Below are 12,617 nucleotides of genomic sequence, written 5' to 3'. Positions count from 1 at the left end.
TGAGAAGAGTTATATCTTGCAAAAAAAAAAATAAAATAAAATAAAATAAAATAATAATTACTGTCCTGGCTGTCTTGCAATTAACGTCACGATAATTAGTAAACAAATTATTCCACGCGTATTGTGTGCACCACCAATAAATATTTCAATAAATAAAGTTAAATTACGTTACCAATAACGTTCGCGATTTAAGAAGCTTAATTTAGATGGCTAATTAGTAATTAATTAATTCTTTTAAATTTGTGTTTGTGTATATATTACATAACAAAATAAAAAAAAAATTTGTTTTTACGATTTTGTTTATAACAAAAATTGTCGCGACCGATATTACTTCAACAGACTAAATAATAATTTACACAGCTACTTCTGAAGGTTAATTCGACCCAGTCTTGCCGTTTCCGGCGCCAATTATCGTCCCGAGCGGGGATATTCGCCAACGAAAGTTTTCTAGAATGACGACAGGGGAAAGGCAGACCTCTATTACAAAGAAATTCTCACTGAAAGATGAAGGATAAACATGAACTCCAAACTTTCGTCGGCGCGATCATTTCATTAGCAGTTAGCCGCTCCATTCCGCGCGGCAGACAAAACTTATTTATCAGGCGGGACAAAAGTTTCGTACCGACAAACAAGTAGCCCGCGACGATACTTCGCGTCGGCATAATTATTGTTTCCCCTTCGGCGCGGCTCGTTTAACCTTAGAGGTACCGAAATATAGTCTCAAAAAAGAAAAAATAAAATAAAATAAAATAAATGTTCCGAACAAATCAATTATTGAAACAATTATATTTAAATGAAACGATCGACAAAAATATATAAAACGTTTAAAATAGTTTTTGGAATATGAATTATAATAAAAATATATCAAAATAATATAAGTTGTTGTACATTAACATGTTTAACGCTCAATGATAACCGAATATGTGTAGAATATCTACCAAATAATAATTTATCTTCCGTATCGAATTAATTTATTCATTACCGCAAGTATAAAAAATTTCTCGCGTTCTTTTCTTTTTTTTTCTTTTTTCTTTTTTCTTTTGTGTAAAAAGGCACTCGAGACAAGTACGTAACATTTACTGCAGTCAGTCTTATTCACAGCGTGCCATTTCAGAGTGACGGGTGCTTTGCGGACATCCTGCGCAATTCAAACGTCGGAAGTCGCGCGTTTAAGATTCGGTGTCTATTATAATTTCAGGTGGCGTATGCGCTCGTACGTGGCGTAGAACAAATGCGTTCACTGCGCTAAATGGCGACGAAGCAAATTTCGCGGCGGCGGTTCGGTATCCAATTTCATTAATCGTTGCGCTAAAATCCCCCTCTCCCCCTCACTATCCCCTCTCCTCTCTCTGTTATCCACCAATTTCACTTAAATCGTAATCTCGGACGCGAATCCACCCCTCGTGCCCGCCTACTGCGGCCTTTACGCCGACACTTTGCCCCCTTCCACCCGTTCGCTTTGTCCCGGTTGCAGCCGGCAGACGGTTAATCCGCAATTGGTTTCGCTGGCGGTGCGATTAAACGGAATTCCCAAATGATTTTGGCCCGCCCTGCCGCCATGCTCTCGATTATTCGTAGGCACGATGCGCAGAAATTTCTGCAGCCCGACGTGATGCGGCACGGCACGAAGTACAAAATGCACCTGTACGATTTCCGCCGACCTGATTATGCGTAATGCGTCCGCGAGCGTTTCGTTTACGATTTCGCGGCGAAGTTATCTCGTGTCGTGACAAGTTGGAGGGAAGAAAATAGAGAAAGGGAGAAGCCGATGATGCGGGTAATTAAAAGTTGCAATATGCGTATTCGGTCGCAATATTAATATTGTTAATTAGATCACCGACCGTTTAATAAGAAAAGGAACTTACTTATGAACTTAGAGGAACTGGCGTAAAAGTAATTAATTTAATAATTAGATAAGTTAAGCGATTTATTAATGATGTAGTCGTATTAATTCACTACGTAGCTGTTTGCGTTTAATAGATATTGCTTGCTCCATTTTGTTTAAGCCTTCGACCAAAAACCAATTTCTTTTCTAATTAAATAACTAACATCAAATACAAAACACATATCATACATATTACAATTAATACGCTGTAAGCCGTTCTATGGTCGATATTTTAAATCCGGCGCACGATAGGATTTTATTCATAAATGCTGCATTATTTTTATGACAATTGCCAACTCTGATAATTACCAGGCACGGCTTACAACGTGTTAATACGATTGTCGACCACGAGGTCGCTTATTGTGGGTGTTAAAAGGATTTCAAGGGATACCATATAACCCAAGCTTCTTGTCCCCATCGGGTCTACATGCGAGCGAACATGCTTACGCGGGAAAACCTATTTCAGAACAGCCTGCATCAAGGAAAGCGCCACGCAATTTGTTAATAACCAAGTACAAAGTAAAAACGAAACGAACGAAGCAACGTAAATGAAACCGCGCCACTCGATCGTAAGTTTGATTTGATGCGATTTAATCGGATTGCCGAATCAGCTCTTTCGCAACACCGTAATAATTAAATTCTGATTATTGTATCAGCAAAGTTTTGTACGGACAATTGCAGAATACGATATTGCAATTAAGAGTGAATTAATAACTGAATTTGTTACGTATATCGTATGGAAAATATCATTCTCTTGTTATACATTTGTCATTTCAAAAATATCAACTTACAGAGAGAGATTCTTTTTCGCTTGATATTTCTCGCAATCAGATAACATTACGTAGAAAACATATACATATAACGCACGCATATGTATGGACCCACGTACGTACGTAATTGAATGATTATTTTGAGTTCCGTTATGTAAATTTGAAGTTTTTAAGTGCAATAAAAATCAGAGAATTAATCAACGTTTCATAGAATTACTGGTAATTAATTATTTTTGTATCACGACAATGGATATTACTGTGAATTAATTTTTAAATTTACCAGGATACGTAATTCTGCAATTATCTTTGTCACGTTAAGGTATATGAGTAAAGAGAAAATTGTGAAAAGCCGTGTGAAACAATTTCAAAGATCCGTCAATAATGAACGCTGATTCTCAAATGATTCCGTAAGAGATGCAATGTATGGGCGGAAGCATTGATCGGTCGCGCAACGACGATTTTAATGAAGTATTGTACATCAAAGGCGATGCCAACGATAATAATTTATCTCAGTGTCAATGTACACAGGGAGATAAATCATTCTCTCTCTACGAGAAGATTAAAATTTACTAAAAACCAGATTTTCCCCTTTTTAACGCAAATGAGCATCAAAAATATCAATAGCCTTTACAAATTGAACATGGATGTTATGAATATTACGTTACTCCGTTATCCCATCATTAATGAGAAAAATATGCCAGATTATGTAATCTGTTCTATCAGTACAGTTCTATTTAGAAAAAAATAATAACTTTTTCATGATAAAATACGAGAAAGAAAGTTAAAAAAAAAATGAATACAAATTCCATTCATAAAAAAATTTTCACAGAATTATTATATACTGAAATAATATCCCGTATTAATATATTAACGAACAAATTTTTTCAGAGTATTATAGTAGTTTAGGTTTCTTTCATAAACTACAGTTTAATTAAACAATATCTCTACCATGTAAACCACATTTTAACGTACATAAAAAAATTCGAAATGTCGAATTTTTGTTCTATATCGATATTAATTATATTTTTACGTGAACTAATTCTGTTATCTTACTCATAAATATTTTATAAGCGAAACAATAAATATATTAATTTTGCTTTATCTGCATTACATGAATCGACGGCTATTAAAAATACCTGAATTAATTTATTATATAATTAATATATTAACTAACATAATTCACTGAGAATTGTTATTCAGTGATATCACAATAGATGCGTAAATAGTTGTTTTGCCGATAAGAGATATACAAATTAATTACATTAATATTAATTTGTATAATTAATTAAAGTTATTTTCATCCAATCCTATTTTCTATTTTGCAAATTGCATAAAAATTTTCGATCAATGCTTCGCCTAAACATTATTTTTTAATAAATAATTAATAAAAGTCGGTATTCACATAATTATTTTGAATATATCACGCCAAATTTAGCAGTTGTGTTTTTCATAAAAAAGAAAACCATAAAAAAAAATTAATGCAGTTATGAAATAATTATAAAATTAATTGTTTTGCACCGTGAATACAGACTTGTAATAATAACAGTAAATAAAAAGGCAGGAGTCTGAAGAGCATTTTTTTAACACGAATAAATCTGAGTTTTCAAGATAGGATGATTATTTCAAGGAAGGAATATTACTTTCATCATCGAGAACAGATATATAAAAATATCTGGAAGCAGAGAACTTCTTGCTTTTCATAAATACGTAATTATGCTTTACAGTTACATTAATCGGTATAGTTCCGTGGAACAATCGTGATTCATTGCGATCAAAGAGATTAATAAGTGAAAGAGTTGAGAACGACGAGTGTTGCAACTAGGTAAACATACGTTCTCCGCAATCGGGCTATCATCTCGCCATATAAATATGAGCACAAATATATTACGGAATTAGATATCTCGATCCTAGCAAGAATGTGTATATGTCTGAGAAAATTTTATCTATTTTCGATATCTTTTATCTTTCATAGTTTTTAGTCACGCCTCTCAAAGTGTTACACTTGTAAAGAGGTCGATCACCGCGCTAAATGTCTTTTGTTTTTCCATTCTCTTTATAATTATGATACGGACGTATTTATTTAACTTTTCTTATATCGAATTTACTGTAAAGTGACCGACCTTTAGACCCGACGGATATGCATGTTCTTCACGATCGCGAGAGCGAGGGGCACGAAGCAGGATTCTTGCGAGGATCGTAATAGCAAAGACTATCGCTAATACTGCGACTCTTCCTAGCCGATCCATCGCGAGACGCGATCTTCAATGGTCCAGCAATTGGCCAGTTCGCTCGACCATGTGAAGCGATTTCCGACCTCGATTCCCTCACTCGTTTTTTTTTTTTTTTTATCCCTTATTTCCCTTTCTTAATTTATGCTCCATTTTGTTGATTTGAAAAGGGAAGGCTAAAGTGATATAGGAGGTGGAGAGAAACGACGCTCGTTAGATCCCTTCACTTCAAATAATTCAGTAAAATTGAAGAACAATCGATCGATAATTCAATGGATAAACAGCACATTAAACTTGCCAAGATATATCAAACTTGTTTGTACGTGACTTTGAAAAGATACTTGCACTAAAATAATTATTTATCGATAAATTATAGCTACGATTATTAATTGATTAAACGAGTGATTTTTGTAACAGACGTAAATATATGATTTAATATGTTTGCGGTAAATTAATGTCCGATTGAACGTTCGACGTTTTAATTGAATATTATGTATCGTTCTCCAATTTTCTAAATTTTTGTGACGGGATTCGTTGGCGTCGTGCAAACAGAATTGAACGTTGGATTAAAAATTAATGCGATCTCGAATGTGCATGATAAGGTCGGTGAATGATTTTCAGAGGTATATCACCACTTTAGTATGACGAAGATTGAAAAATACTTGGCAACTTTTCTTTTTTTTTTTTTAGATGTTTCTTTTCGCAACGTATATAGTTTTATTCTTCATTAAAAATAATTGAGATCAATCGATATGGTTCGTTGCTTCAGCAAGAATTCTAATAATTATCTTTCTTAGTAATTTTCATGATTGTAAGAATCTAAAGGTTAGTACCGTTTTCCGCTTCGTTGAACATTCACTTTGTTCTGAATTGTATTTGCCAGTGAGAAAATTAATCTTCCAATAATTACTTGTAATAATTTCTTCACTACGGGATTTTGCATCGACTGCGAATAAATAATTCTTTCTTTTACGTTTCGAGCACAGTGTTCACGATCGAAATGAAATATCCACGGAGAGTAGCAAACGTTGAATATGCAAGCAAAAAAATTTTTTAATATAAATTTTCTTCGAGAAATGAATTGGGTCATTTTTCAATCGTACGCGTATGCACTTATTTTTCGCGAAACTTCAATTCTGCTTGCAGCAATTTTTAGGTAAACGAGGTGAAAGGTGTTGTGCGCAAGGTAACATCGAATGAGATCAGTCACAAAGACAAAATAAGAGATGTACAGACGGTACGTGCAGTACTTACTCGTTGTTCAGCACGCGATACGATTTGGGCGACATGCAGTTGACGCTCCACTCGGTGTTCCCGTGCTCATTGCATATCGTGATGGAGAACCTGCCATAGTTCGCCCGTATCAGGTGGATCAGCTTGCCCTCGCCGCACTCGATCTCCAGCGTCTTGCCCTCGCAAGCGTATGCGGTGTCGTACCTCTCTGCAACAGAAAGCGATACACGCATTTTAGCCATTTTCGGTCGTCGCAATTCCGCGATAATTCCGCACGCAGCTTCCACGCGCGGCGGTGCAACTGCGACTCGCGGTGAAAATCGAATGTAGAGATTATACGCGCGCGGTCGAACTTTTACATACAGCTTTCGTCCGTTGCAGTCGCATTCACATCGGTTTCCGCTCGCGGAAAGCCTCCATACGTGCGAAAATCCTAGAGGATAGAGGTGCGTTTGCTAATGGGATTACGTTGTTGCAATATTTAATCTACTCGCATGGCTGCGTTTTTGCGGTTTATATGTTTCTGCGCCGAGATTTTTATTTTCTCGAACAAATTTTGCATTTGGATTAATATCTCTGATAAAAGGAGTATAAAAATAAAACATTTTATGCCTTTCTGTTTATAATTAAAAAAAAAAACTATCTTGGATTTGTCGATTAAAATAATGTGAAAATATTTATCGTAATATAAAAATTAACCCCATGTATTTTATAATGACAGTTAAATACGTCGCTCGTGGTTAAAAATATTTTTTCCTTCTTTTTCTTTTTTATAATACGACGAGTTCAGTTTGTGAATGCATTCGATGCAAACTAAGATAGGGTGCATAATATAATATTCTAGTGTGATGTAAACGCTTCGACACGGAATCCGCGGGTAAATTCGCTGAATTTGCCGGCGCCGCAGCATTTCCGAGGAAAGTCCTAACCGCGGACTAAACCAAGCATTGTGGCGCGTCGGTACGGAACTAATGAACTCACGACGAGGCTTTCACGGACAGAGTTATTACACCAACTCCCTTCTTCCTCCCCCTCTCCCCCTTGTCTCCTGTTCGCGCAAGCTGTTCCCTTGTCGCTGCCCCTTTCACTGTCTTCTTCGCTCATTCCCCCTCATTCTTCGTTTCTCTCCCTGGACATTACGTTATGGCAATCATTATACCGCCGTCTAAATAAGCCAGTGCTTAGTTTTATAATTTTGCCTCTCTCGCGGCACGTCGCTGCGCGTAAGATGCATCAGCGCGCTAATTTAAATTTTATCTCTTCGGACTGACATTATATTTGACGTATTTCCGAGGCCAGATTATTTTGTAAGTATTTACGAAATAATGCGAAGCGATCGATTACCGATACGATCGAAATTTCGCTTCTACGGAAGAATTATAGGCGACACGAGGACAAATTTAATAACAGCGTAAGTAACGTGCATTCCTTTTTCTGAAGTCATTAGTTGGCACATGTCCGGCCGTCATTATCGATCATTACGTAAAAGATCCGCGGGTGGAGAAAAACAAAAGAAAAAAAAAGTCATCTCGGACAGACGTCTACTTGCAGAAAATCCGAGAACAAAGCGACGGCTGAGTAACGACGTGCGTGTTTCGCGGTAAATTACTGGCGTGCGTGGAAACGATGGTGGCGGAGGTCAAGGATGCGGAGGGATTACGGGAGGGCACACAAGAGGAGCGCCTCGATTTAACGTCCCATTCGCTCGCTGCGTTTGGCCGATACGATGCCGAGTTCGAACGGCGCCGTGTTCCTGCGGTGGCCGCGTACGGCCGTTTCGCGCCGTTGGGTAAGGTCGCCCCTAAATTTCTGTTAATCCCGCGAATACGATAAAGGCCCAAACAAGAATTTCCGTTCCGTTCCTTCAGATCCCGCCCAACCTAGAAGCCATGCCGAAGCCCCGAGTCTTATCTCGACCAGATGTCGTAACCGAGTTCGTGTCTTGTCTCGAATTACCCGAATGAGAAAATAAAAAGGAATTAAACATATAAGCACGTTCAAGAGTTATTGGGAAGCGGAGGTAAAGAGTCTAATCTTACATTTGCGATACATCTGTATTTATAAGTTAATTCGAGGGGGAGAAAAAAAAGTTGAAGATTGAAAGCACGAATTACGTGCTCGATTTAAACTTTCATTTTTTTTTTCCTTATTTTTTTTGCATCCGGATGAGACAGAAATCTTCTCGAAAGTGGGATAAAATATCGTTGAGGCCAGCGTATTCTTGATAAAAATGGCAGAGGACTGAGAAAGAGGAGGCAAGAAAAAGATTTATAACACGAAGGCAATTTCTCAGCTGCCTGTTTTTGCTCCTCACATCGCGATTAACGCTCGACTCGCGGCCGTTATTCTCGCTGCAGTTTGTTCTCCGTTAATTAAGCGCGTTTCGATAACACCGTAAGCGGCAGGTAATCGATATACGGCGGCGTCATCGCATGCTCGATTAACCAGGAATGAGATAGAAGTGAGCAGCAAACGCGACGTGTGTTTCGATCAAAACGCTACCGCCATAAACGCGTCGATTCGCGTAAGCGCGATTCTCCTCGGTCCCCGTTCACCTCGCGCATTTGCGTACTCTATAAAACAATTCGCGGGAGCCGCATTTCGTCCCGAGGTACGAAATTTTACGCGTGGAATTTTTCTTTCGCGGCATTTAATTTACGTCACTTCCTCGGGATGTATATTCGTAGTAGCGAAGTCGTTCAAAGTTAACTAACTTAGAGACATCTCGAGATAGAGGTGAGATCTCTCCTCGGGATTCGCCGGAGAGTTCGTCTTTGGTCCCTTTAACGGCGACCTGCGGGCCCCCGTGTATGCGGTCACCGCTTGAACGCCAGGAAGACGCAGCCTCCCTCGGGAGAGCGGTGAGTTCTGAGGGAACCGCACTATACATCTACACCTAGATGTTCCGACTGTGTTTCGACTACTGACTCGCCCACGACGGATGCGCTTCGTCAAGTTCGAAACACCGGAAAGCGAGAGGATTCTCCCTACCCCTTCCCCTCCTCCCCCCCTGTCTCTTTCCTTGCTCGTTGCGTTCGTGTAAATCTTCAGACTCGCGGCCACCCTGGAACTCTCTCAAGAGCCCCCTTCAGGCTTATCGCATCGCCCTCTGGAGCTCTCGATCGTTGCCGCTCGCGCTGGGCAGAGCTCTCGAAGCCCGTCGTCGAAGTTCTTTGAACGTAATCGAGGAGTTTGCAACTTCCCTCCAAGTAATCGCGTATTAATTGGTCAAGTATTTTTTTTTTTCCCTCCCGAAGTATTATATATAAATATTATATTTATAAATAACGTTCTCTTCAATTAAAATAATTCCACGCATGAAATGTGAGATATTAATTATTACGTCAAAATGAAAGTGTCTGTACGTATTTCGCAAACATTTTTTAGCTCGCGACGATCACGACGAACTATATGTAACGCACGTCGCGTAATTGGTTCGAGCCCGTTGAAGTTAGCGTCCTTTTCTCTCCCCTCTTCCTCCCCCTCTCCCTCGAATTAACAAAGCGTATTTAAGCTCGTAGTTGAATGAGAGAGTTATTGCGTAGCGCCGCATCGTTGTCGAAGTGTCTTTTTCACTACGTTTGCCCGGCGCTGCACCCGGCCGCAGCTGCGGCTGACGCGTTATGCGTCATGCGGTCGCTGTCGCCGCCGAACTTACTACACGCGGATTTGTGCGCGGGCTTGTAAAACGCGCCACCGCTGCGTGAAATCGAGCGGGCTGAAGCCCTCTCTCTCGGTATTTAACCTGAAAAAGTTGTTGCAAACTCGAGCGTCGGACAATGAAATTATTATGCGCCCTTTTAGCCGTACTTTGGCGATGCACTCGTTACCGATGCGAGTGCAACCGACGCATGTGCGTTATGCGGCCGCGGTTAGGACGCGTACGATTCAACTTCGCATGTTGTCTGACCAATGTACAGTTTAAGCACGTCGTTCACGTCACGAGTATCTCGTTGTACATTTTAATAATAACAATAATAATTATTATTAATACGCGATCGCAAAGGAAAGATTACGTATTAATCTCAGAACTTGGTTACAATTTGATGTTATTAGACACACAAATAATTATGAACGTAGATATTAAATTTCAAGATTTAATTAAATTTAATTAAAATCATATTGCAAACATCTAGATACGGATATATTTATATTAATAGAAATATCTGCAAATTAAGAATACGTTGTTATAATAAATTCAAACTGAGGAAAAATATGCTGGGAATATTTTTCTAATTTTTCTTTAATCGGGGATATCTTCGAGCAACATCGTGCCGCGTTATATTTCTGCTTTTACTTTGCATAAAAATGGAGTATTTGGAAGTCAAACTTGCGAAATTAAGAAATTTTGTCCTCGATTCGCTCAAATTACATTAGCATATTTGTTTACGAAAGAAACGTTAATTCTGCAAATGGAGAACTAATTCTATGAAGTACCGCGTCCCTAAGGCTTCTTTCGGCGCGTTTTCAGCCTCGTGATCTCGAGAAATCCTTCCTTGCGCGGTTTCTAGTCATCTATCCTCTTAGGAGCTAAGTATAACGCCGTGAAATTTCCATTGAAATTACTTACTCGACTTCCCGGGGAGAACAACGGCTGGCTTCGGCAGAAATGAATTTTTCTTATATATCACCGCGCGCGCTTCTCCGCTTTAGAACCGCCTTACATTATTAATGTCCCCCTGCCTAATCAAAAATGCATTATATTTTCAATATCATTATTCCTTCGTACTCTACTAGCTCCGTATCGCGAACGTCTTTTTTAAACAGCGCAGTCTGGTTCGCGGAAATAATAATGCTAAAATTTCCTCTCAACTATCGCACGGAGAGTAAGTATATATAACGTGACACTATCGCATTTTGATAATTTAATGACGTCGTTTACACCTCACGTATAAGATGCAACAAGACGACAAAATTTTTTAATACCGAATTGTTTTGTTCGAACACAATTTTTTTTTTTCAGGCTATTAATATATAAATAATATTTTTGCGTTTTATCGTGGATCGACCGGCAATGCATTTTCGACAAATTCCGAGTCGCCGCGACGTGCGGTCATCGTTGCCGTCGCGTCTCGCCACATCGTGGCGGGGCATTCTCCCGACTTTGTGGATGGAAAAAAAGAGGAGAATTGCAGTTTACCATTAATGACTCCAAGTAATAATATATCGGAGGTCCGCTGCGGCCTGTACCTCCCGCTGCCGCGGCGGCCGACTTGAAAGGGCCGACTTAACAGCGGGATGTCGTCAGCCCGATGCGGTCTCGGGCCTCAAAACCTTTACAGCCTTATTGCGCGCCCGGCATGTGTACATACCCGTCGTCGATGACGCCCCGTTTGAAACGCTGCTAAAGTATTGTTGCGGAGGGAATCGGTTATATTCCGTTCTCTCCGCTACCATTCTCTTTGTCTATCTCCTTTCCATTTCCATCATCTTGTCGCGTCCACCCACGAGAGTAACCCCGAAGAACGTTTTCAGCGGATCCGAAAGGTCGACCGCGGCGAATGCTCGTGCCTCGATCAACGCGCGCATCTAAATTGAATGTCGATTCGGCGAGGATTTGATTAACGTCAAGGTTTATCAAATATCATGCGCGTTTCTCTCGCAGTCACAAACTTTCCGAGGTTGATATTTTTTTTTTTCTTTTTTTTTTTCCTCTAACTTCGAATGAGTTATTTCGACGAGAAAGGGAGTGGAAGCTAAATAGTAGAAAGTAAGGAGTTCTCGCAATTAATCACTCACGGAATGAATAGACGAGAAAATCTTATTCGCTTAATGTCAGATATTTTAACAGAATTTATTCAAAACTTAAACGCGGTAATAATTAGCTCAAGTCTGATCAAATTCATTTTAACGTTCATGTATAAAAAAAAAGAAAAAAAAAATAGTTGTTAGTATTTGTTAACTTTAGCTTGGCAAAAAATATTTGAATCGTATACATTTGTACCAATTTATATGCAATATATAATTATATTCTGCTCAAAGACGTTTAGTTGGGAAAATATAATAATGGATAGACAGAAATGTATGTCGTTTGGATTTGTCGAGGCTCTCTTAGGGAAACCGCGCGACGTCGAAAATTCCGCGGGGATGCTCAACCCCGTCGATGTCGGATGACGAGATGTCGTGTCGGCGTCACGTAGCGTCGCGTCCGAGGAAGGCATACCCGTTTCCAACATTCCGCCAGTCGAGTAATATCGATTCCGTCGAAATTGCCGGCGGCCTGGAGGCTTGTAATCGTGGGCGGAGTTAATTGACGCGCGACACGCGAGACGTATCGCCCCCATCGAGTTACGATTCAATTTGACGGGGGATGCAATTGCGCCGGGGCGACGATAACCAAAAATTTCTCTCCGCCCCCCACCTCCCTCCGTCTCCCTTGTCCCTGTTTTCTCTCGGCGCAGACTGCGGGCAAACAGCACCTGACGCCCCGCGTACGCGGGGGCTAATGCTCTCTTCTATCCGCTTCTTATAATTTATTCGACCGTCGTAAATCAGTCAGAG

General features: G+C 39.7%; 1 protein-coding gene across 7 annotated transcripts in view; it reads right to left on the bottom strand.

Annotated features, from left to right (window-relative positions):
* LOC139101216 (latrophilin Cirl) overlaps window positions 1-12,617 on the bottom strand; it is a 335,791-nt gene that overhangs the window by 38,412 nt on the left and 284,762 nt on the right. For all 7 annotated transcript variants that reach the window (XM_070654213.1, XM_070654214.1, XM_070654212.1 and 4 more), the window contains one exon: window positions 6,138-6,324. In XM_070654213.1, the coding sequence (XP_070510314.1) occupies window positions 6,138-6,324 (187 nt within the window). The remainder of the gene's footprint in view (window positions 1-6,137; window positions 6,325-12,617) is intronic.

The sequence above is a fragment of the Cardiocondyla obscurior genome, linkage group LG03, assembly GCF_019399895.1.
Source record: "Cardiocondyla obscurior isolate alpha-2009 linkage group LG03, Cobs3.1, whole genome shotgun sequence".
NCBI classification, from domain to species: domain Eukaryota; kingdom Metazoa; phylum Arthropoda; class Insecta; order Hymenoptera; family Formicidae; genus Cardiocondyla; species Cardiocondyla obscurior.
This window is presented reverse-complemented; position numbering and strand designations above follow the sequence as displayed.